Source organism: Neltuma alba, unplaced genomic scaffold, assembly GCF_004799145.2.
Source record: "Neltuma alba isolate B1F8T4 unplaced genomic scaffold, ASM479914v2 tig00003349_pilon, whole genome shotgun sequence".
NCBI classification, from domain to species: Eukaryota; Viridiplantae; Streptophyta; class Magnoliopsida; order Fabales; family Fabaceae; genus Neltuma; species Neltuma alba.
The window spans coordinates 16,881-39,141 of NW_021633248.1; the positions used below are offsets into that span (position 1 = coordinate 16,881).

The following is a 22,261-nucleotide window of genomic DNA, read 5'->3' on the forward strand; positions in this document are numbered from 1 at the left end:
TTGATACTAGTAATAAAAGAAGAAAAAAATTACATATATAGTTCCAGCATAGCATGGACATACATGAGTTTTTATTTTATATGACGTAAAAACGGTCAAGTTACATATTAAATTTCAACCTATGATTGTAATTAACTCTAAATAAAAAGTAAATTAGATAGAATGTGAAAATCACAAATAACAACAGATTTTCGTAAAAATAACTGATTTAGCTATAAATGGAATCAGTATACGAAAGTGACTAGTGAAAGTTCAAAATTTGTTAGGGATAGTATGTAGTGAAATAGAGAATATAAACAAACATTCAGTGGGCAAGATAGATCATACCACCTGCAATAAAAACTACCACCTTCGATCCTAATTATAAGAACCAGTTGATTAATTTGATGAGATTAAGGAAGTAAGTTGAGTTAGTTATTTCTCCTAAATAGGTGTTATCTTTCCTAAAATATCATTGCTAATCAAGTGTCTTGACTAGAACTACAATTATTAGAAGGATTATCTTGGAAAAAATTGAGTAAAGATGAGAGACAAAGTAAATTGGGGTCTTATATTTAGAATCAAAATAAAAGTCAAATAGGGTCTTATATTAAGGACCGGAGGTAGTATATAATAGAAGTAATTGTTACTCCTCCGGTCCTAATTATAAGACCCAATTGACTTATTTGAGGAGATTAAGGAAGTAAGTTAAGTTGGTTATTTATAATAAATAAGTGTTGTCATTCCTAAAATATCCTTGCTAATTAAGTATATTGGCTAAAACTATCATTATTAGAAGGATTATCTTGGAAAAAATGCATAAATATAAGAGACAAAATGGATTGGGGTCTTATAATTAGGACCAAATAAAAAGTCAAATGGGGTCTTATAATAAGGACCGGAGGAGTATTTAATAATTATGACGAAAATATTTTATATGTGTGTGAAATGATAAAATTTATGTCAAGTTGTTTATATTCATCAAGTCAAATTCATATGTAGCTAGTCCCCAAAAAAAAATTCAAATTCATATATAAATTTATAAGTGTAAATACATATTTTAACAAATAATAATAAAATAATTAGTGTTCATATGATAATTTATAAATCTTAATTTAGTTAATATCGATATTTACAAGTATTTATAGGTGAATTTACAAACATCCATATATATTTTAACAGTTAATAATAGAAAAATTATTAATCATAATTAAAAAAAATGAAAAGAGGAGTCAGTCGGTAAGGTTTGGTTGGATGTTACGTAGAATTTTAGAAAAAGGAGCTTTCTATTGTTGTGGAGGGCGTGAACACTGGGATGAAATGTGAACAATAGGATAATGAGCAATTATTATATTAAAAAAAATCAGGAGAAAGTGGGGCCGTGGGGGAGATAAAATAATTAAAAAATAAGGAATTGGTGGGGGATGCGCAATAAAAGAAAAGCGCGCTGTTGCGGGGCCCATGGCTAAGGCCTGCCCCAGATGGCACCTAGGACAGGGAGGCCCCGGCATGACGGTCTCATCTGGATGCTTCCTAATTAGGGGACGCGTGGATCTCCCTCAGCACACTTCCCCTCTTCCCGCCATCTCCACAGCCAATCCATTTACCCCCCCAGCCCCAACCCAACCCAACCCGCTATCCCCAGGAGATTGAAGAGGCAGACGAGAGGAGAGGCCCTCCCTGCTCTTTCGTAACCAATCAAACCATTTCATTTCCATTCCTCACAAAATTTGTAGCTCCAGGCTGACCGGCCAATTAGGAATAAAAATGTAGCCGTAACCGTCATGAGGTCATTAACGTTGACACACTCAAAACCCCTCATGCTTGACCGGCGCGTGCCCCCTTCGCCCCCCTTGACTCTGTCTTCTATTATTACAATTAATGTTCGCGGACTGGCCCCAAGCCCCATATATTTGGAAGCACTTGAATTTTCAAAACGACTTTTCTAGCAAAATTTGATTATAATGTATAACTATAAATACCGCCCTCTGATTTTTTTAAAGGAAAAATGATAAAAGTAATAGTCAAAATTGTAAAATCCTAAATAAGGTTTTTTTAAATAAGAATTAAAATGTTGTAACAAATCTTGATTTGAGTTTTTTCAATTTTTAAGGTTTTTATTTGTTATTTTTACTTTTTTACATTAGAAAGTTATAACCAAAATTGAACTTATAATTTCCTACTTACTCAACAGCTTTCGTGTTAGTAGACTACGAATCCATTAGTTAAAGTAGATGATTTGAGCATGTGCATTGAATTAATTTATTTTATGTAATTTTGTAGCATACAAAATAAATATATTTAAAAAGTATTATTTTATAAAGCATACAAGAATTTCTTTCAATTTATTGCGGGAGTTTTGAAATTTCTGAAGGGAAAGTATATAATTGGGGGGAAATAGAAAAGAAAGAAGAAAAGATGAGTGAGAAAATCCGAGAAGATTTGGAAACAATAAAAGATACTTAACTATTAATGAGATAACAGGGAAATATTTTGTTTAATTTTAATTTATTATTATTTTTTTATCATGAATTGTCATTTGTATTTACTTTTATAATTTTGAAATGTTCTCTCTTATAGTAACTCTCGTTTTATAAGCATATTATGAATTGAATAAAATGAAGTTTTATTCTTTACTTATATTTCTCCTCTCTTTCTATGCATCTAATTTTTTTCTCTCCTCTCTTTAATCCCTGATCTGCATCAGTAATCCTTGATGAATATTGCGTCCAAACACAAGAATTCATGTTCTGGAGCTGCCGTCATCTTTGTTTGAAGCAACATATCAAACCCTTTTTATTTTTCATATAAAGAGGTTTCACATAAGCGGCAACGACTTTGATCCCCCGTTAAATTAAAAGATCCCGCTTGGCATCCACCTCTGGACCTTTAGCTATGAACTGCACCTCCACCGTCGGTCAATCCCACTTGCCACAGCTAAAGGCCTCATCACCTTCTTTTTTTTTTTTTAAGAAAAAACAAAAATGAAAATTGTAACCGCAGGACCGATTTGCGAGTGTGAAAAAAGAAGAGGGCGTGAAAGACCTAGTGAATGGAAGGGCCCCACTAACGCGTGAAATTCGGAACGATATGTTTACAATTCGCAGCGTCCGTAATCGCGTGAGATATCAGTGGGCCCCACTGCTACGGCCAGCTTCTGCCTTCCTTCTTCATCGTTCCGTATAAATTCCTTTCCCCTCTCTCATTCTTCTCACCCCACATTTGTTTTTTCGTAGCCGCCAGCATATGTCTCAGAGGCCCTCCGTTCCACACTCCTCTTCCATAGCTTGTGGCCTCCATTCCCATCTCCTGGTTTCCAGTGAGATGAACCCTAACTCCAACTGGTCCTATTGTCATTAATTTCCTCTAACCTCTTCTTCTTTTGCTTCAATCCCTCTTCTCAATTTTTCCCCCAAATTTTCTCTCACCGGCTAACACCATCCTCACATCCATTCTTTCAATTTTGCCTCAATAGATCTATTCTTTTGCTTGCTTGCCCAGAAAATCCCAAATGGGTGTCAAGGGTTTTGTTGAAGGAGGCATAGCTTCCGTTGTTGCCGGGTGTTCCACTCACCCTCTCGACCTCATCAAGGTCCGTATGCAGCTCCAGGGCGAGAACCATGCACCCAAACCCAATCCGGCGGTCCACAGCCTCCGACCAGCTCTCGCCTTTCAACCTGGTTCCGTCCACCAGGTCGTGCCTCCGATCCCACAGGCAGCGGCCGCTGCCGCTGCGGCGCCTGCTCGCGTGGGTCCCATTACCGTTGGCGTACGCCTTATCCAACAAGAAGGCGTAACCGCTCTTTTCTCCGGCGTCTCCGCCACCGTTCTCCGTCAGTGCCTCTACTCCACCACCCGAATGGGTCTCTACGAGGTTCTCAGGCAGAAATGGTCCGATCCCAACAAGGGCACCATGCCGTTGTCTCGCAAAATCGGCGCCGGTCTGATCTCTGGGGCCATCGGTGCTGCCATCGGAAATCCGGCTGATGTAGCCATGGTTCGAATGCAAGCCGACGGTCGGCTCCCGCCGGCTCAACGCCGGAACTACACATCAGTTGTGGACGCAATCACCCGAATGGGAAAGCAAGAGGGAGTGACTAGCCTGTGGCGCGGATCGTCGCTTACGGTGAACCGGGCGATGCTTGTGACGGCATCGCAACTGGCTACTTACGATCAGGTGAAGGAGGCGATACTGGCGAAGGGAGTTATGCGCGATGGGCTTGGGACCCACGTGACGGCGAGCTTCGCGGCAGGGTTTGTGGCAGCCGTAGCGTCGAATCCGGTGGACGTGATAAAGACAAGGGTAATGAACATGAAGGTGGAGCCGGGGGCACAGCCACCGTACTCCGGGGCGTTGGACTGTGCTCTGAAAACTGTTCGGGCTGAAGGTCCTATGGCACTGTACAAAGGTTTTATCCCAACGATTTCGAGGCAAGGACCGTTTACTGTGGTGCTGTTTGTGACGCTTGAACAGGTTCGCAAGTTGTTGAAGGATTTCTGAGCAAGGGAGTTGATGATGACGAAGAATCTTAGAACGTTTCAAAATTTAACTCTTTAGTTATCCCGAATTTATGCCCTGTTTTACATTTATGCAGTATGACATCGTCTGTCTGAAATGAAAAGTCAGCTCTGTATTGGTTGTTTGAAATTCGAATTGAGTAAAATCCTGTGGTGTTGTTCAATTCTTTCAAGGCAAGAAGGTTCTTGGCTCCAGATGCTGCTTTAAAACGACGTAAATTGTGTTGGCTACTTTTCTTGTGTCTGTTTCCAATGCTTAAGAACCACGTTAACTGATTCTGGTTGTGGTTCTCTGGGAAATACTGGTGGCAACAAAAGAATCTGAACTTGTTGCTCTTCCATGTTGGCGATGATCGAGAGGAGCGAGAGGCATATGGTAAACGACCACAGGTTTACGTCACTTTGATTTTATTAACTTTCTCCCAGAACGTGGGAATGTGTGTTATTTATTATGAGACAAATAACCAAATCACGTTGATAAAAAAAACAGTTAAAATTAGTTGAGGACAATTAATATATAAAAAGTATAATGTTTTTTTCTAATAATGTCCCTATTAATAGGAAAGAAAGTATGAAAGAGAACAATTAAATTATTAAAAGAAAGAGAAATGGGAAGAAAAGAGAGAGTATGAGTTGGAAACAAAATAAATAGAGGTAAAATAAGAAATCAATAAAAAAATAAAAATAAGTTTTAAGTGTCTTTTATATATAAGAACATGTCATAAACATCAATAAAGAACGGAACGAGTAACAAGTTAGCAAAACCCAGAAAAATATAGATTACTTCCAAACCACACAAATTCTACCATCCTAGAGAGCGATGGATCGAATCTTCTATAATCCCGATATGAAATGACTGCCATGATTTATTATGCTCTTTATTTTAAAACAGCCAATTTTATATATTTTATATTAATAAAGTATTTTTTTACAGGTCATAACATTACAGTCTCCAGTCCTTTTTTTTCTTTCCTGATAAAATTACAGGCTCCATTCTTTGCTTCAATCTTGCGTTCAATTTATTTTAATTACTGGATGTTTTATTAATTAATCAATTATATAAAATGAATTTTTTTTCATTTTATATAATTGATTTTGTATTAAGAAAATGTGAATGCATAGATAAAATTATATAACATCTAATGTGTTTTATACAAGCTTCCGGCTTCTCCCAAACGGGCGGATCGAACTATCCCAAACCAAATCAATCTGCCTAATAAATGTATTTAAATTAGGGAAACATCATTCTGACCAAAAAAGAAATTAGGGAAACATCATAATTAGGAAATTAATATTGATTAGGTAAATTTAAAAGGGGAGCCAGAACCTCTCAGAAATCCCTTAAAGAGGGTTAGCCCGTTACTATTAGGAAACTTTGGAAAAAAAAATGTGACTTAATTTGATAAATACTACCTTTGATCTTATTTATAAACCTTATTTGCAGTCTAATTGCTTTCCCTTTCATAATTAGTTCCGCATATAATCTAAATAAAAGCTACTCTTTTTATAGGCCATCAATTTAAAACTAGTTTTAATTTATTGCAGGATACTAAACTCTTATTTCTATATATAACCCTATAAAACATTATATAGGATTGAACTTTAAACATGTTTTCTTAATGATTCTATTAGCATATTTTTAAATTTGAACATAACAAATGATATGCCAAATAGAGACATTTTATTTGGATTAAAAAAATAAATATTAACGACTTAAGATTATAAGTAGGATTAAGTTTGTAAACCTCACTTACATGGGAGCTGTTATGGTATTTGAATGCATATTTTAGTCAAGCAATTGTGCAGTGAGATGGCAAAATTCACATGCTTTTATATGCATACGCTATATGATATTTTCTGACCTTATACATTATTCATACTTTTTCGGCCTAATTTCTCATACTTTAAAGTGCAAAAAAAAATGGAAAAAAGGGGAAAATGATGAGCCCAGCACTGGAGGATATATGCTGAACTTTATATAACCAATAAATGGAATCGCTGTGTTCCACGTTCTGATCTCGTCCATTCCTCTCAAATGCCGCAAACTACAACGCCTGAGAATCTTTTCAAAGACATGACCCAAGCAAACTGCTTGGCTATTAGGTGTTGACAAACCTTTCCGTCAAAAGAAAGGAAGAAAAACAAAACCTAAAATCTAGTTAATAAATAATTTTTAAGAAAAAGTTAAATGATTCTGAATATCGTTCAATTATAGGCATGTAGACGTAAACCTTACGTGGAAGTGGGATATAATGAATAGATGCCACATATAAAATTGTAGATGAACGGTCCACATACACAGAACAGTAATATGAATGGATGGGTCATAGGAGGCAACAATGAGGTTCTTTGTATTTAGAATATAGACATTTTAAAATAAATGGTTGATTTGACTATCCAATACCTTTCGAGGCAGCTCATATGTTAAATAACAACCACACACATATGCATAATTAGTTTTACCACAAAATTTGAAAGGGAGACAAAGCCTGCATCTGCTTTTATTTAACCCGATATGGCTTTTCCTTTTCTGTCTCGCTCCCTGATCTTTCCCTCTCTTCCACGTTTTTTCAAATATGGACATATCCACAGTCTAATGAAAAAAATCATTTGCTACGCGGTATTATTGATGTGTCAAAATTATGGGTTAACAGTATTTTTGCCATGAAAGCAACTGTAAAGGAGCTGTAGGTGTTCAATTTTTTCCTTCTACTTAATACTTGTTTGTAAATTATAAATAAAATTTTATAATTAGAATATGAGGTGGTATATTTTAGCATGGTAAAAAAAAAAAAACAACGTCGCCATTGTCTTACGGTTAACATTAATATTAATTTTCTAACAAATTGCTTCTTTTTAAAAAAAAAAATTTCAGAGCTACATTGAGTAAAATTTTTTTTGTATGTTTGCAGTTTCTTCGCGAATAGTTTCACAGTAAAAACGACTTTTAACCCTTTAAGTTTTGATTCAATTGAACCCCAAACAAGAAATAAAACTATTTATTTTTTTCAATATAACTATTTTGATTTTTTTTAATATTCACATAAATTTAAACTCAAGATTTTGTATTAAGTAGCCATAACCTTATTCTTTTTTTGGGCCAACACCATAACCCCTTTCACTCGAGCCATTACTTATCTAACATTAATATTAAAAAAAGTAAGAAATTCCCTTTTCTTAATTCAACTCATCAATAGTGTGCCGATTTTTTTCCCGAGTCAATCGTATGCTAAATTTAATACTACTTCTAATCCTTAATATAAAAGCAAATTTAACTTTTAATTTGATTCAAAATATAATATATCAATCCACTTTATCTTTCTTATTTATTTATTTTTCAAAATAAATAATTCTTATAGTAGTTATATATATTAAAAGTTCCATCAAATAGTTACACACAAAAAAAGTTTAATCAACTGGTAGTTTAAACTAATACATATGATTAGAACGAATATTTTAGGAACGATGACACATATTTATTACAAATAACTAATTTAACTAATTTTTTTAATCTCTCTGGATTATTTAACTAAATCTTATATTAATAACGGAGGTAACTAGGTAAGGAAGTTGAGGATAGTGGTGGGAAAGAATATGAGAGTGAATCAGAAAATTAGCTTTTGAGTTATAAATTGAGGACGCCAATATAAGAAGCTGGGCAAGGTTGTGTGGAGAAACTAGGATTAAGAAGAGAACAAAAGTGAGAAAACATTGAGGATAAAACGAAGGCAGTGACCACAATAACGTGGACATGATTAGGATGGGGCCCCACCGGATGAGACCCCCAGAAAGTGGGCTTCTTCAGTCTTTTAAGCCATCCAACTACACGCCACAATTATAAAATATTATTGTCTTCAATTTTAAATATAAAATTTAGTTTATACAGTAATTTATACTGTAAATTATATTACCTCCGGTCTTAATTATAAAACCCAGTTGACTTTTTTGAAGAGATTAAGGAAGTAAGTTAATTTAGTTATTTGTAATAAATAAGTGTTGTCATTCCTAAAATATCCTTGTTAATTAAGTGTATTGACTAGAACTATCATTATTAGAAGGACTATTTTGAAAAAAAATGCATAAATATGAGAGACAAAATGGATTGGGGTCTTATAATTAGGACCAAACAAAAAGTTAAATAGGATCTTATATTAAGGACCGGAGGTAGTACTTTTTATTTAGGACAAGACCCTCAGTCTCTTTTCATGAGTAACAATTATTATCTCTACTTCGTCTCTTTTTATTAAAAAAATTTACAAGATGTCTCAATTTTTCTAGATTAGTTTCCTATTCTGCTCTAATTAATTATTTATTTTAGTTGTCGTATTAGAGAGAAAGATGAATAAGATTAGTTGTAAATTTTTTATACTAAAGTTATCAATTCTAGTGGGATAGTTGTGAATGGAAGATTAACAATTTGAATGCAGGAAATTAATAACTTTAGCATAAGAAATCAGTAATTTATCATTAGTAGGTTTCATAAGATGAGCTGTGGATTTTTTATACTAAAGTTTACAATTTTCTATTGACAACTATCATATTAGAATTGACAGCTAAAGTTTTGCAACTGACAAAACTAATATATATATATATATATATATAATATTTTGCGGGTTCTTATTAAGTGAATCTAGTGGTCTCGAATCCTAACATGGCCAATTGGCCATAAGAGGATTTTAATTAAGAGAATTTTGATAAAAGGACATCAAACCCTTTGTATATTTCATGGGATTTTTTAAGAATTACTCTTTTAGTTCTAAATATATATAAAATCCATTTTATAATATAATTAGTATAATTTGTACTACAAAATAAGTTTTATATTTAGGATTAGAGGAGTAGAATCCTTATGCAGAAACGCAATGTAATTTTCCCTCTATAAATGGCAACTCAACGTTGGCGTGTGCATTTGTGTCCCGGCAGTGGGTGTTGGTCCTATCTGCGCACTATTTTTTACCCCCTCTCGCCAGAAATAGCAAAATGGCCCATTTGTGTCTTAGGCCCAATCATATGCTTCTATGAGGGCATCTGGATTCGGTGCATGGTTGCACAAAGTCCAATGGCTCGCTATGAGCCATAAATTGTTTCTTCTCTTTTCTGCTACGCATATGTGTGTGTATATATTTCTATTGAAAATAATTCTGTTCAAAATACTATCATGCATTAAATATTAGTATCTCTTTTAACAAAGATTTGAATATCAGTTCACTGCATTATGAGAGACTAACCCATTTCGCTAAATTCAATTCCTATTGGTTATGAGGCACAAATTGTTGGTGACCAATGATACCATCTAATTTTTACATTGGGCGCATCCTCTCTAATTTTTACAATTTTCAAATTCTTAATTTTAATCATATCTTATCCTCCTCTAGTGGAGCGGGCCCAAAATAGCACGGGTTGGTATTTTGACAACCAAAGACCGCATCTTTTGGAGAATAGCAGGGTGTCCACATTACTTGCTCTAATGACAACTTTCTATTAATATTAAATTTTTTAAAAAAAATCAGCATTAATGGTGTGTTGTTTGTCCATCATTTTCAGAGCAATATCTACAATTTGTTATTAATTTTAATGTGCACAAATATACGCATGAATTATCAATATCATCACACTTATATTCCCAACCTAAACCAAAAAAATTAGCTATGGAGGCCTCATCACCTTTTTTTTTTTAAAGAAAAAATAAAAATGAAAAGTATAACAGCAGAACTATTTACAAGTGTGAAAAATGAAAAAGAAAGAGTGGGAAAGTCCTAGTGAATGGAAGGGCCCCACAAACGCGTGAAATTCGGAACGATATTTGCAATTCGCAGTGTCCGTAATCACTTGAGATATCAATGGACCCCGCTGCGACCGCGAGCTGCTGCCTTCCTTCTTCATCGTCCCATGCAAATTCCTTTCCCCTCTCTCATTTTTCTCACCCCACTTTCGTTTTTCCTCTTACAGGGTTCGTAGTCGCCAGCATATGTCTCAGAGGCCTTCCGTTCCTCACTCCTCTTCCATAGCTTGTGGCCTCCATTCCCATCTCCTGGTTTCCAGTGAGATGAACCCTAACTCCATCTGGTCCTTTTGTCATTGGTTTCCTCTAAATCCCCTATTCTCAATTTTTCCCAGAAATTTTTTCTTGCCAACTTACATCATCCTGAATCCATTCTTTCAATTGTGCCTCAATAGATCTATTCTTTTGCTTGCTTGCCCAGAAAATCCCAAATGGGTATCAAAGGTTTTGTTGAAGGAGGCGTAGCTTCCATTGTTGCTAGGTGTTCCACTCACTCTCTCAACGTCATCAAGGACTTAGACCTGGGAAAGCGGGCTGGCGGTGTGGATACGAGCCAGCCCACCGTAGTGCGGGCCCAATACGGTGCGGGTCGAAATAGCCCGCACCTTGGCAGGCTGGCATTTTGCCAGCCCGAGCTCGTCTAAATTTTTTTAAAAAAATTTATTATATTAGTATGAGTTAAGCCTAATTTAAAATGTTGAAATTAGGTTTCGAGTTTTAAACTTAAGTAATGGGTTAATAAAAAAAATATGAGAATTAATTTATAATTTTAGAAGATATTTAAGAAAAACTAACATATATAAATAATTAATTTAACTAGTTTTCTTATCCAAATTAATTAAGTAAATCTTTTATGTGTGTGTATGTATGACTATATGAGAATCACATATTCATCTAATCTTATGAAGCCGTGTATACTGTATAGTAACGACAAATAGATATAAAAATAAAAGATGGACGGTGTTCTTCATATAACCATACACATATATATGAAGTGCTTAATTAATTATAATATAATGATATGATGAGGTAATGTCCATATGAAATTTAAGGGTCAAAATCATCTAACTATATTATACAATGTATTACAAATTAGAAAAAGTAAATTAAAAAAAAAGCGGGCCGGCCCGCCAACCGGCAAGCCAGCCCGCGACGGAGCGGGCCAAAAGCGGTGCGGGCTAGAGTAGCCCACACCGTGGCAGGTTGGCAAAATGTCAACCTGTAAAACCCTTAACCTCAAAACATCATAACTCGTCATAAGACCGCTACTATGGTAGAAAAGGAAAGCTGTTAAAACGAGCTACCATAGTAGAAGGAAAATTCATATTTTTAGAAATTGACTTTCAAACTCGGGTCAACCCGTAAGACGTTACATGCAACTAAAATCATTCATTCAATCATAATCCACTGGGCCTCCGAGCCTCTGGCCCGGGTAACAACATACATCCAAAAATCAGCCCATCCAATTTGTTTTCCACTAGGTATAACAAAGTTCCATAAAACAATAGCAATGGCCTCCGGCCAACTAAAACAAGGAGGTAACGTATCCTCCAATTTACAATAGATCAACAATCAAAATATCACAAAAGACCCCTAACTGTGGCAATATACAACATATTCATACATAAACAAAGGCTAGAGGCCTAAAGCTAACCAAGCTTAAGCCTCTGCGTCTCTTCCCGAAGGCGCACGCCTAGAAACTTCACCTGAAAACATTGTAAACCACGGGGTGAGACTAAGTCCCAGTAACCAACCTTTCCAATACTAGGTACTACTAAATAGGTGCTCGTGAGGTGTCAAGTGGGGCAGTTCACAAATACTAAGATAACATGATAGCCACAAAAAGTTATGCCAGTGCAATGATACAATCCCACTAACCAAATCCCTCACTTTGGGGGATTTTCAAGAGCCGAAGCCGGCCTATCCCTCACTATAGGGGACGTAAGGAGCCATAAAAGGCCTATCCCTCACTCTGGGGGACGTAGGGAGCCAAAAGGCCTACCCCTCACTATGGGGGACGTACTAAGCCAACCATCATGCATTAATGGAGGCCTTACCACGTGGTAGTAACCGACAAAACTCTCACCAATTCCCAATTAATGCATTATGCTCAAATCATAATCAAAGAGTAATAATCATTTCACAAGTAACCTCATTCAGTGGCATATCTTTCACAATTCCAAAATTTATTCATCATCAATCAAAACCCCACAAGACGGTTTTCCCTTTTTATATACAACATATAGTTTGAACACAATTACTATTTGGAGCACAAAACACAAATCTACTCACAATACCACAGAAGCAAGTACTAAGGATTGGAAAGTGGTTACCTCTCGCCTGAGCAAGGAACAACAAACCAACGATGTAGCCCCGTGCACCACCAAGACTCACAACCGGTCTACACAAGCACACAAACACACAACCATCATATATTAGCTTTCAAACTAATAATGTGGCCAAAACAACACTTGGGGATACAAAATTCCTATCTCCCATCAAAACTCTACCCAACTCAAAGGGTAAAACTATCAAGGCAACACTCCAAGGTCATACCAATCCATTAAAACCTTAATTCCTTTCCAAACATCAATTAAGATTCACAACCTCAAGGACCCACTATGGAATTCTACACCCAAACATCTCATTTGAGCAATTAAGGTTCCAACAACAATTCTAAACCGATTAAACATCCAATTTAACCTTCCTTAACATAACCCAATTCACAAAACTCAAAATCAATCTCTACATTATCATCCTCAATCCCAAATCATCCAATTCCATAAACCCTAGCTCCAAAAATTCAAGATTCTTTAAATCCAAGGAAACTACACCGATTAAATACTTAAACTAACCCAATGCAATCAATTAAACTCAAAACAATCGGTCAAAAACCTCAGTTTCATCACAACCTAGAAAATCCTAGGGTTCCACCAAAAATCCTCAGAAATTCCAAGAAATTCCAAGAAAGAAAGAAGATTAGAGGTTAAAATCACTTACTTGAGGTAATGGATCCTTAGAAATGTCTCCTCCAAGCCAAAAGTTCGAAACCCTAGTAGAGCTCCTCTCTCCTCCTTCAGATTGTTCTTATTTTCGCACGCTGAACCCTCCCGCGACTATATAGAATCGCGACCTTTCGCCGCGGCGAACTAATCCCGAGAGGGATTACTCGCCAGAAAACCCGAATTCGCCGCGGCGAATCCCAATCTTCGCCGCGGCGAAAGCTTCCCGAGAGGAAATTCTCGCTCGCCCAGAAAACATTCGCCGCGGCATACCCCTACCTTCGCCGTGGCGAAACCTTCCCGAAAGGGAAGCCTCGCTCACCAGAGTAACTTCGCCGCGGCCAAACCTTCCCGAGAAGACACTCCCCTCTGAAACTCCCGGTGCGCCGCGGCGAACATACCTTGAGAGGGATACGTTCACCTATTCCTCCAACAAACCTCAAATTCAACCCAAACACCCAGATCAAGATTAAATCACTAATCTATCCTCAAAATCAACCCAAAAGAAGCTATTAAAACCCGATAAAACTCAGGATGTTACACAACCCGAGCCCGCCTTTTTGGAGGGCTAGCGGGCCTAGCCCGTATTACCGGTTCTAATTCAAAGTCTGTATGCAGCTCTAGGGCGAGAACCACGTAGCCAAACCCAACTTAGCGGTCCACAGCCTCCGACCAGCTCTCGCCTTCCACCCCGGTTCTGTCCACCTGGTCGTGCCTCCAATGCCACAGGCAGCCGCTGCCATATAATTGATTTTTGGAAAAATAACGTTGAGATCCCACAAAAAAAATATATAACCAAAAAGTCCCTTCAAATTTGACAATTCTTTTGAATTTTTTTGGCCAATTATTGCTTTTCAACTTTTTATACTAAAACTGTTAATATTTCTAGGACAATTATCGCTACAGTCGTTGATAAAACAAAATAATTTATTCTTTTTGTATAAAAAATCGCCAGTAATTTAAATAAAAATTAGTCGTTAACTTGTTATATCAAAGGTGCCAATTTTCTATTTACAATTGTGGCATTAAAAAGAAAGATTACTAAGTTTAAGAGGAAATGACATAAAAAAAAGTTAGAAATTACAATATTCTAATTCAGTTACTTAAGAGTTTAAAATCCCAAAAAAGGAAGTGATACCTGATCTTGTACTTTGCAAATATAGTCAAATAACTAAAATGTTCTTGTATCATTTTTTTTTAAAAAAAATATCAAACTTGTCATTCTCAATATATTTCTTATCATTGACTGTTCAATACTTGTCAAACTTATTAATAAACTTTTTGATAAAAGAGTATTTTTTTTCATTTAACAATACTAGATCAAATATCATTTTCTTCCTTGGGATTTTGAAATCTCAAGTGTTTAAATTGGAATATTACAATTATTATTTCTTTTGGGTGTTATTTTCCTAAGTTTAGTTGTCATTTGTCAATTTCCCACACTAATGTTGTCAATGGAAGATTAACAACTTTAGTATAATATTAATAACTTAATTATAAGAAATTGACAACTAATAATTAAGTCTCGTAAGATTGGTTCTAACTTTTCTATACTAATTTTTTTTAATTAACAGCTATCATATTAAGATTAATAACTAATGTTTTCCAATTGATAAAACTAAGTTCCACATGTATATGTGTGCCTATATATTGCATGTATTCATCAAATGTGTTTAGTGGTCTAAAAGTCATATAATATTTTAAAATCTGAGGTTGTGTGATCAAGAATCTGTTTGGTATAAGAGAAATGCAGAGAAATTTTTTTTAAAAAGTCCGATTTAAAAATTTTGAAAATTGAATTAAAAGTTTTTAATTAATTTTTTATTATTTCACCCTATACCATGTAGAGATTATGGGATTTAGAATCATTTGCATAATGTTCCCCTCATAATAGTAGCTCAACATTTCTTTAAAAACCGAAAAAATAACTTCGTGGTTCGCACTTCGCCTTTCCCCCGCTTAACAAATGCAGCTAAGGCCCAAAACAACAAAATGGGCCAACTAAGTTTTATGCCCAATCAAATGCTGGGATGCACTATGTATAAAAATCAACACATATTTTTGATAAATAACTAATTTAAATATTTTTTTAATCTATTGAAATTAGTTTAGTAAATCTTATATTAAGAATTAGATATTGTACAAACATTAAAAAATATTAACAAAATCTTATGCAGAACAGTTTTTCATTATGATGCCACTCTTAAAATGGTTCAGGTCGAAAACAAGTTAAAGACCTAATTAAAAACTAGATCAAAGAATGGAGGATTTATTTTCCTTAAAATTTTCAAACAGTGACCTATTTTCATACCGGCACTTTACTTTTTTTAAAAATTTAAAATTTGTTTTTTCATTTTTTATTTCCATTAAACATATATCACTTAACGCTTATTATCTTTTTGAAATAAATTTTTACTTATTATATTTCATCTAATCTTTTTACAAATACAGATATAATTTTAAAAATATATATCTTACATATTTATTACTTTTAACTAAATTTAATTAATATTTTGAACCATGTAACTATAATAGATATAACTTGTAATAAATAACGAGGGGGTAATAGGAAGTGAGAAACCATATATTTGGTTGCGTATGAATTTGAGATACGTAGTTTTGAATATTTAAAATACAATACTTAAATATTTAAAGAATTCTCAGAGGGAGCCAAGGACTTCAAGCGGCAGATAACTGCCCGTTCGGATGTTGTCAGGGATCGCATTAATGCCAAGTAAAAATAGAAAGCAATCATCAAGCCCTCCCGCTGAAACTCCTTTTTCTCTCTACAAGGTACAAATTGGATCAAATGGAATCTAGCTCATGAACCGGGAGTGGACTTCATGAAGAAAATCCATTAGCCAATCTTGTTTGGATACATGTGCTGGGACACATGGGTTAACAGAGGTACCAACCTATTTAGTACCAACAATGCAAATACTAACCATGATTTACAAAACAGCTTTTATAAAGCTCGTTTGGATTAGGAGTTATTACAACATAGCAAATTCTACAATCATCACTATGACATGAAGCACAACGAATTCCCACAGCTGATGACTTTGTTAGGTTGGAAGTAGATGGATCGGTTCTTCAAGATGAATGAAATGGCTGCGAAGGAGTTATAAAGACGGCTTCTAATGGTTGGATCAACAGTTTCTGTTGTAAGCTTACTAATGTTTCGCCTATTGTCGCAGAATTGATTGGTATATTCATGGTTTAACCATGCGTTGGAATAGAGGTTTTGGGAAAATTAATCTTGATAATATTGGTATATTAACTTGGGGTTGTAAGTATGATCACCCCTATTTGACATTGTCAATGATGCTAGGCTCTTGATTTATCCGATTTGGGTAGTATAGGTTCACCATCTTTATAGAGAAGGAAACCGTACTGCTGACTTTCTAGCTAGACTATCTCACACTATTGTTTGTAATTTTTATATCTTTGATCAACCTCTACTTCTAAACCCAAAGGTGAAGAGTGACGAGGGAGCTCAGCTGTAATCTTTTGTCCATTTAGAGTAATGTTATCCATCTTTTTATTAAAAAAAAAAAATTCCTCCATCCTGTTTTATAACAATCAATCTCTATCATAATGGTATTCCTAAATACGAAGGTGTCCCTAAATATAAGAAATAAATATTCTTTATCTAAAATTTTAAAATTGCCTTTTTTTATTTTTATCCCAATTAAATATATACTACTTATTGTCTCTTTGCAATAAATTTATTCAATTATCTTTCATCTAATTGATTTACAAATAAGGGTATGGTTTAAAAAACATATATGTGTATTAAATATTTATTATTTTTAATTAAATTTAACTAATATTTTGACCCGTATAATTTTAATTGATGTGCCTTGTAATAAATAACAAGGGAGGAATGGCTTTATTTGTTATCACGATTAAAATAACTTATAAACACATTTTATGTGAGTTAAGACAAAACTCATCTCACATATTTATCTCGTATTTCATAAATTATGATTAAAAAATTATTTATAAACTATTATAAATGGGTCCACGTTTGGTTGCTGTGCACATTGCTTGTGAAACTGAAACCACCACGGTACCACGTGAAATGTTAGCGGAGCCCCCTGCGAATGCCTCGTCCCCACGATCCCGCTTTTCTTCCGCATCGCTTACCATTAGGCTCACGGGGAAATGAACCCGAACCGCGTATGGGTCCGTTTTCAAAGACTGTTAAGGGTTTGTCCTCGTTTCAAAAACGTCGAGCCAAAAAAAGAAGAGTTTTTTCTTAAAGAGTTTGATACACGCGAACAAGTTGTTTTCAAAGCATCCAGGTTGGTTCTAGTTTTTTTTTTTTTTTAAAAAAAGGCATCCGAGTTGGTTGAGCTTCAAGAGGGAAGAAAGCTGGAACTCGTCTCTTCCTAGTCCTGGGATTAGAATCGGGAATATGGGTTGGACTCGCAGGTTGGACCTGCTAACCCTCTACCACCTGAAAAATATGAACCCACACCGTTACAGTCTGAGCTCGCCGCGGGTTGGCCTGTGGGTTGAACCCGCCTAATTTTTTTTTAACATATTAAAATATCAAAAGGTGGTGGATTGGAATTCTGAAAAGGCAAGAAAGCTAAAATCCTACTAGCTACTACTGTCAAAATCAATATTGAGCCAACTTTAAATGTCATTACCATGAAAGATAATTAGATCAAGATAGTTATTCATTGTTGCATATTAGTTTTATTGGAAAAATTTATATTTGAACTTGTGCTTTTATCATGTTTGCAGTTTGGACTTTGGACAATCACATATTTTGTGTAATGTGTTATAATTTTATTTGAATACTTGGAATAATTTAAATCATTTCTAATTTTTTTAAATTTTTGATTATTTATAAAGAAAAATTTTAAAAAAAATATATGGCTGGTTGGGCCCAACTCACCTTAATGGGTTAGGATTGATAGAATATCAGCTCGCCAGAAAACAAGTCTTTTGAGCCCAACCTGTATAACCTGCAGCCTGCCACGAGCCAACCCGCAACCGGCAAGTTGACCCGTTTTACTAGCTTGACCTGGGATAGAATGCGATATCTGCCAAATCCTTCTATTATTAAGTACGGGCTGGGACCGTTTTGATGTGTTTCAATTTTTTTTGGGTCAATTGCATGTAGTTTTGTATTACATATTTTTAATCTACTCTCTAGCTAAATTTGAAAAATTTGATTAAAGGTTTCTATTTAAAAATTTAATTAGATAAAAGAATCTAAATTTGAGCAAATATAATTATGATTTGTAAGCACAACTTTTCTTTTGCCATATGTAATATATTATTAATGATGTGTACCAATTAAGAAAGTCATTTACATATAATAAAAAATATATTGTACACAGTAAAAGAAAAATTACACTCATAAATTATAATTTTATGCTCTCAAATTTAGTTCTTTTTAATCAACTAAGTTTTCAAACAGAATTTTTTTTTACCAAATTTTTCTTAAAATTAACAGCTTTTGTTATGTCAACATATTATATAAGTAATTGTATGTCATATCATCAATCATCAATCAATTAATTATATTCTTGAAAACTTGTAATACTCAATTTGTTTAAAACAATTAGATATGATATTATAAGATCTGAATATATTCAATTAATAATAAGATGTGAATAATATTTTGATTGAGATTTGGGTATATTAAATTAAATAAGGAGCATTATTATTAAATTAAATGAGATTTTAATAGAAGCTCAAATGAAGAAATTAATAATTAATTTTGAATTTTAATAATATCTTAATTTGGATTTGAATATATTGAATTAAATGAGAAGCATCATAAAATAATATGTCAAGTGGGGTTTAAATGGAGAGATAAATAAATAATTTTAAATTTTCATATGTTCCCCCTAAATTCCACATCTTTAATTCAAATACAATTTGAGTGAATAAAACAACACACTTCTATAAAAAATAAATCTTGAGTGATCTTAAATTATGTAATTTATTAGAATTTAAAATTTAATCAAATATTCCGGTCCATGCATCGCACGGGGAGAAATTTCTAGTTTAAAAGATAACCCTAACAATTTGATACTTAGTTTTGAATATCTTTTTTTAAAACTATTTATTTAATCCAGTTCTTTTTAAATAAAAAATATAAGTTACTTAGATTATATTTTTGAAATAACGCGATATATAATAAAAAATATAAAAATTTTGCCGTGAAAAAAGGGATTAACTTTTAATAAAAAGATAATCATGCATTTGAGCAATTGAGTCACCAACAGGCTTTCTAGAAGCTGCTGAGATATTAATGTTATACTCTTTTTGTCCTATTTATAAAGTATTTTAACATGTTTTATACAGATTAAAAAAAATCTTAAACTGTATTAATTCTTCATTAAAATATAACAATTTTTTAATTTTACCCTTATTTAATATATATATCTTTATAAAAAAACTATTTATATTATAATAAATAAAGGACATTCTAATATATTCATGATAAAAATTAAGACTAAAAAAAAACTTTCTTTCTGTTTTATAAAATGAAGCATTGATAATGATAAGGGGCAGGTTCCTTAGAAGCAGGAGAAGACAAGGCTTCCGTGGCCTTTGCCTTGTTTACAAGACAGACACCGACACCCATACATTAATGACCTATCCACCCAAGTTCATCACCATATTCACCGGCTGTCAAATTTTCTTTTTCCTTCCTCAATCCTTGCGGTGACAAATGGGCCCTCAGCGTTGAATTGGAGCGTGAAAAAGCAAAAATATAATTGAAAAACCCAGTGAATGGAAGGGCTCCCAAATCTCACGAAGAAGCGTGAGATTTGGAACGATACTTGCCATTCGCAGCATCCGTAATTGCCTGAGGTACAGGTGGGACTGGGAATGCCAGCTTCCGCCTTCCTTCTTCGCGGTTCTACTTTCCTGCTTCATGGAACCTGCGAGTTTCCTGCAAATGCATCAAACTCTCTCTACGCACGACGCACAAACGTACGTACATACATATAAATATATATTATTTAATAAAAATAATGTATTTTTAATATTTTACAGTTAAATTTACTTTTCATTAATCACTCAAACAAATTTCAGTTTGGGTCTGATTTCGTTTGGGTCATTTGCGTTGATGTCGATGAGCTTGTCAATTCAAGTACGACCCGGGTTCGAGGTGGGTGTGTCGAATTTCTTCCTAGGATGTCTGGTTCTGGGGGTCATGAAAAAGAACTTCCTGGATGGTGTGGGTGTGGCACTTCTATGCTTTATGGTTATGAGTATCCGCTCCTACTCTGATTTTCGACGGCAACAACGTCGTCGCCGTCGTGACGAAGTAGTCGAACTAGACGACATTGTCGTTGATGGGGACAGCTTACTTGAGGAGGCGCCGCAGGTTCTGTCTTCCCTTCCTCTTTCCATTCATCCGTCTTCTTCTCTTTCCACACTCAGACTCAGACGCGGGCCTGGGAGTTTAAGGTTTCTTCCCCTCGAAGAATGTCCAAGCTCAATTGGACATCTCGCTAGTTTGAGAATATTATCGTTGCCCAAGAAGTTACCGTTGCAACCGCTGTCACGGAGCCTGCTAAGCTACATCAAATTGAAGATGTTAAAACGCGTACTTTTATCAGCCATGGAGTACGTGGCTTTATTAAGCACAGACGAAAAAGAGGGGGGCATCATCACTAAAGCGCTCGAAGATGTTGAAGTTCTAGTGTATTAGTGCGGACTGGGTGTCAGCTGTGCCCCTTAGCTGCTCCTTATTTTTGAGGCTTTTTCCATATATATATATTTATGTTTTTGTCTCATTTGTGTTATTATATTTTCAATATTTTACGAACAAAAAATAGTTCAGTTTTAAATTTTTTATGATTTTTTAAAGATTTAATACTTCAAGTTCAAAGGATCAAAGTCTCTTAAAAAATGAGGGGCAGCTGAGGGGGCAAAACTGACACCCCAATCCTATTAGTGTGGAGTCTCTTGCTGCTCAAGTGGGGTAAATTAAGATATGAGTTAGAGTATACTGCTCGCTGTGATGGAGTTAGTGAGTACCTTCAAATCAAGTAGGGAATATTTCTGCTCAATTTATTATTCATGCTAAATCTGCTCACTGGCATAAGAGGAGGACAGGAGGTTTCTATTATTATTTCCACCCATTTATGATAAAAATTAATTGGGGAATTATACTTTATATAGCTCTCATCTCAAAACGGGATCAGCTTTTTCGTTATTTCGTAATATCAACTACATATCATCAACATCAAACGGCGTTCAATTTGTCTTCATTTCGCACGGGAAAATGAGTAAATGCCGTACTCATTTTACTACAGTTGTGAACATGAACATAACATATGCCACTCTCATACTTATTATTTATTACTTGTAGGAAGGGATTTTAGTACTTTGTATTTGTTACTTCACTATTGCAAAAAAAGTATTTTATTGCTGTTAAAATAAACTTTTCACATCAGTTTTGAGGACAATGTCTATGTCATCGACATAAAAAAGTAAAGGATTTTATAACGGTTTAAAAATCGTTATAATCTATAACTTTTCATAGTGGTTATACAAGTAACCACCATCAAAAATTGATTTATTATTAATTTAACTTTTCTCCTCTCACTTTACTGGAAACCTAAAGCCCTTTCTTATTATTAGAATATTGAAACCGTCAACCACTAGATCAAAGCTTCTAAGATTTGATGAATATAAAATTGAATACCCATATCTGATAAAACTCATGAATTTCATATTGTCAAACTCATATCTACAAAATGAGAAGAATAAAAATTAGATCTATTCAAATTTCTTCATATCAAAGACTACAAAAAAACACAACTCATTATCGACATAATTAGTGACGGAAATTTTCATCATTAATTCCGTCACTAAATTGTTTGTCATAGAAGTTTTTATTGCTAATCCGTAATTAATTTTAAATTTTATTATTTTAGATTATAATCTTACAACAATTTATATAATAACATAATTAGGAATATAATAATTTAAATAT

The 22,261-nt window shown here is 34.4% G+C and overlaps 1 protein-coding gene across 1 annotated transcript; it reads left to right on the top strand.

Annotated features, from left to right (window-relative positions):
- The first annotated feature begins 3,192 nt into the window (after positions 1 to 3,192).
- Positions 3,193 to 4,707, top strand: LOC114741322 (mitochondrial uncoupling protein 5). The gene has a single exon (XM_028929574.1). It carries the CDS (start codon positions 3,491 to 3,493, stop codon positions 4,478 to 4,480), a length of 990 nt encoding a protein of 329 aa, XP_028785407.1. The 5' UTR covers positions 3,193 to 3,490; the 3' UTR covers positions 4,481 to 4,707.
- Positions 4,708 to 22,261: the final 17,554 nt, after the last annotated feature.

Coding starts and splice junctions, on each gene's coding strand:
- LOC114741322 (XM_028929574.1), top strand. CDS start 3,491: ATGGGTGTCAAGGGTTTTGTTGAAGGAGGCATAGCTTCCGTTGTTGCC.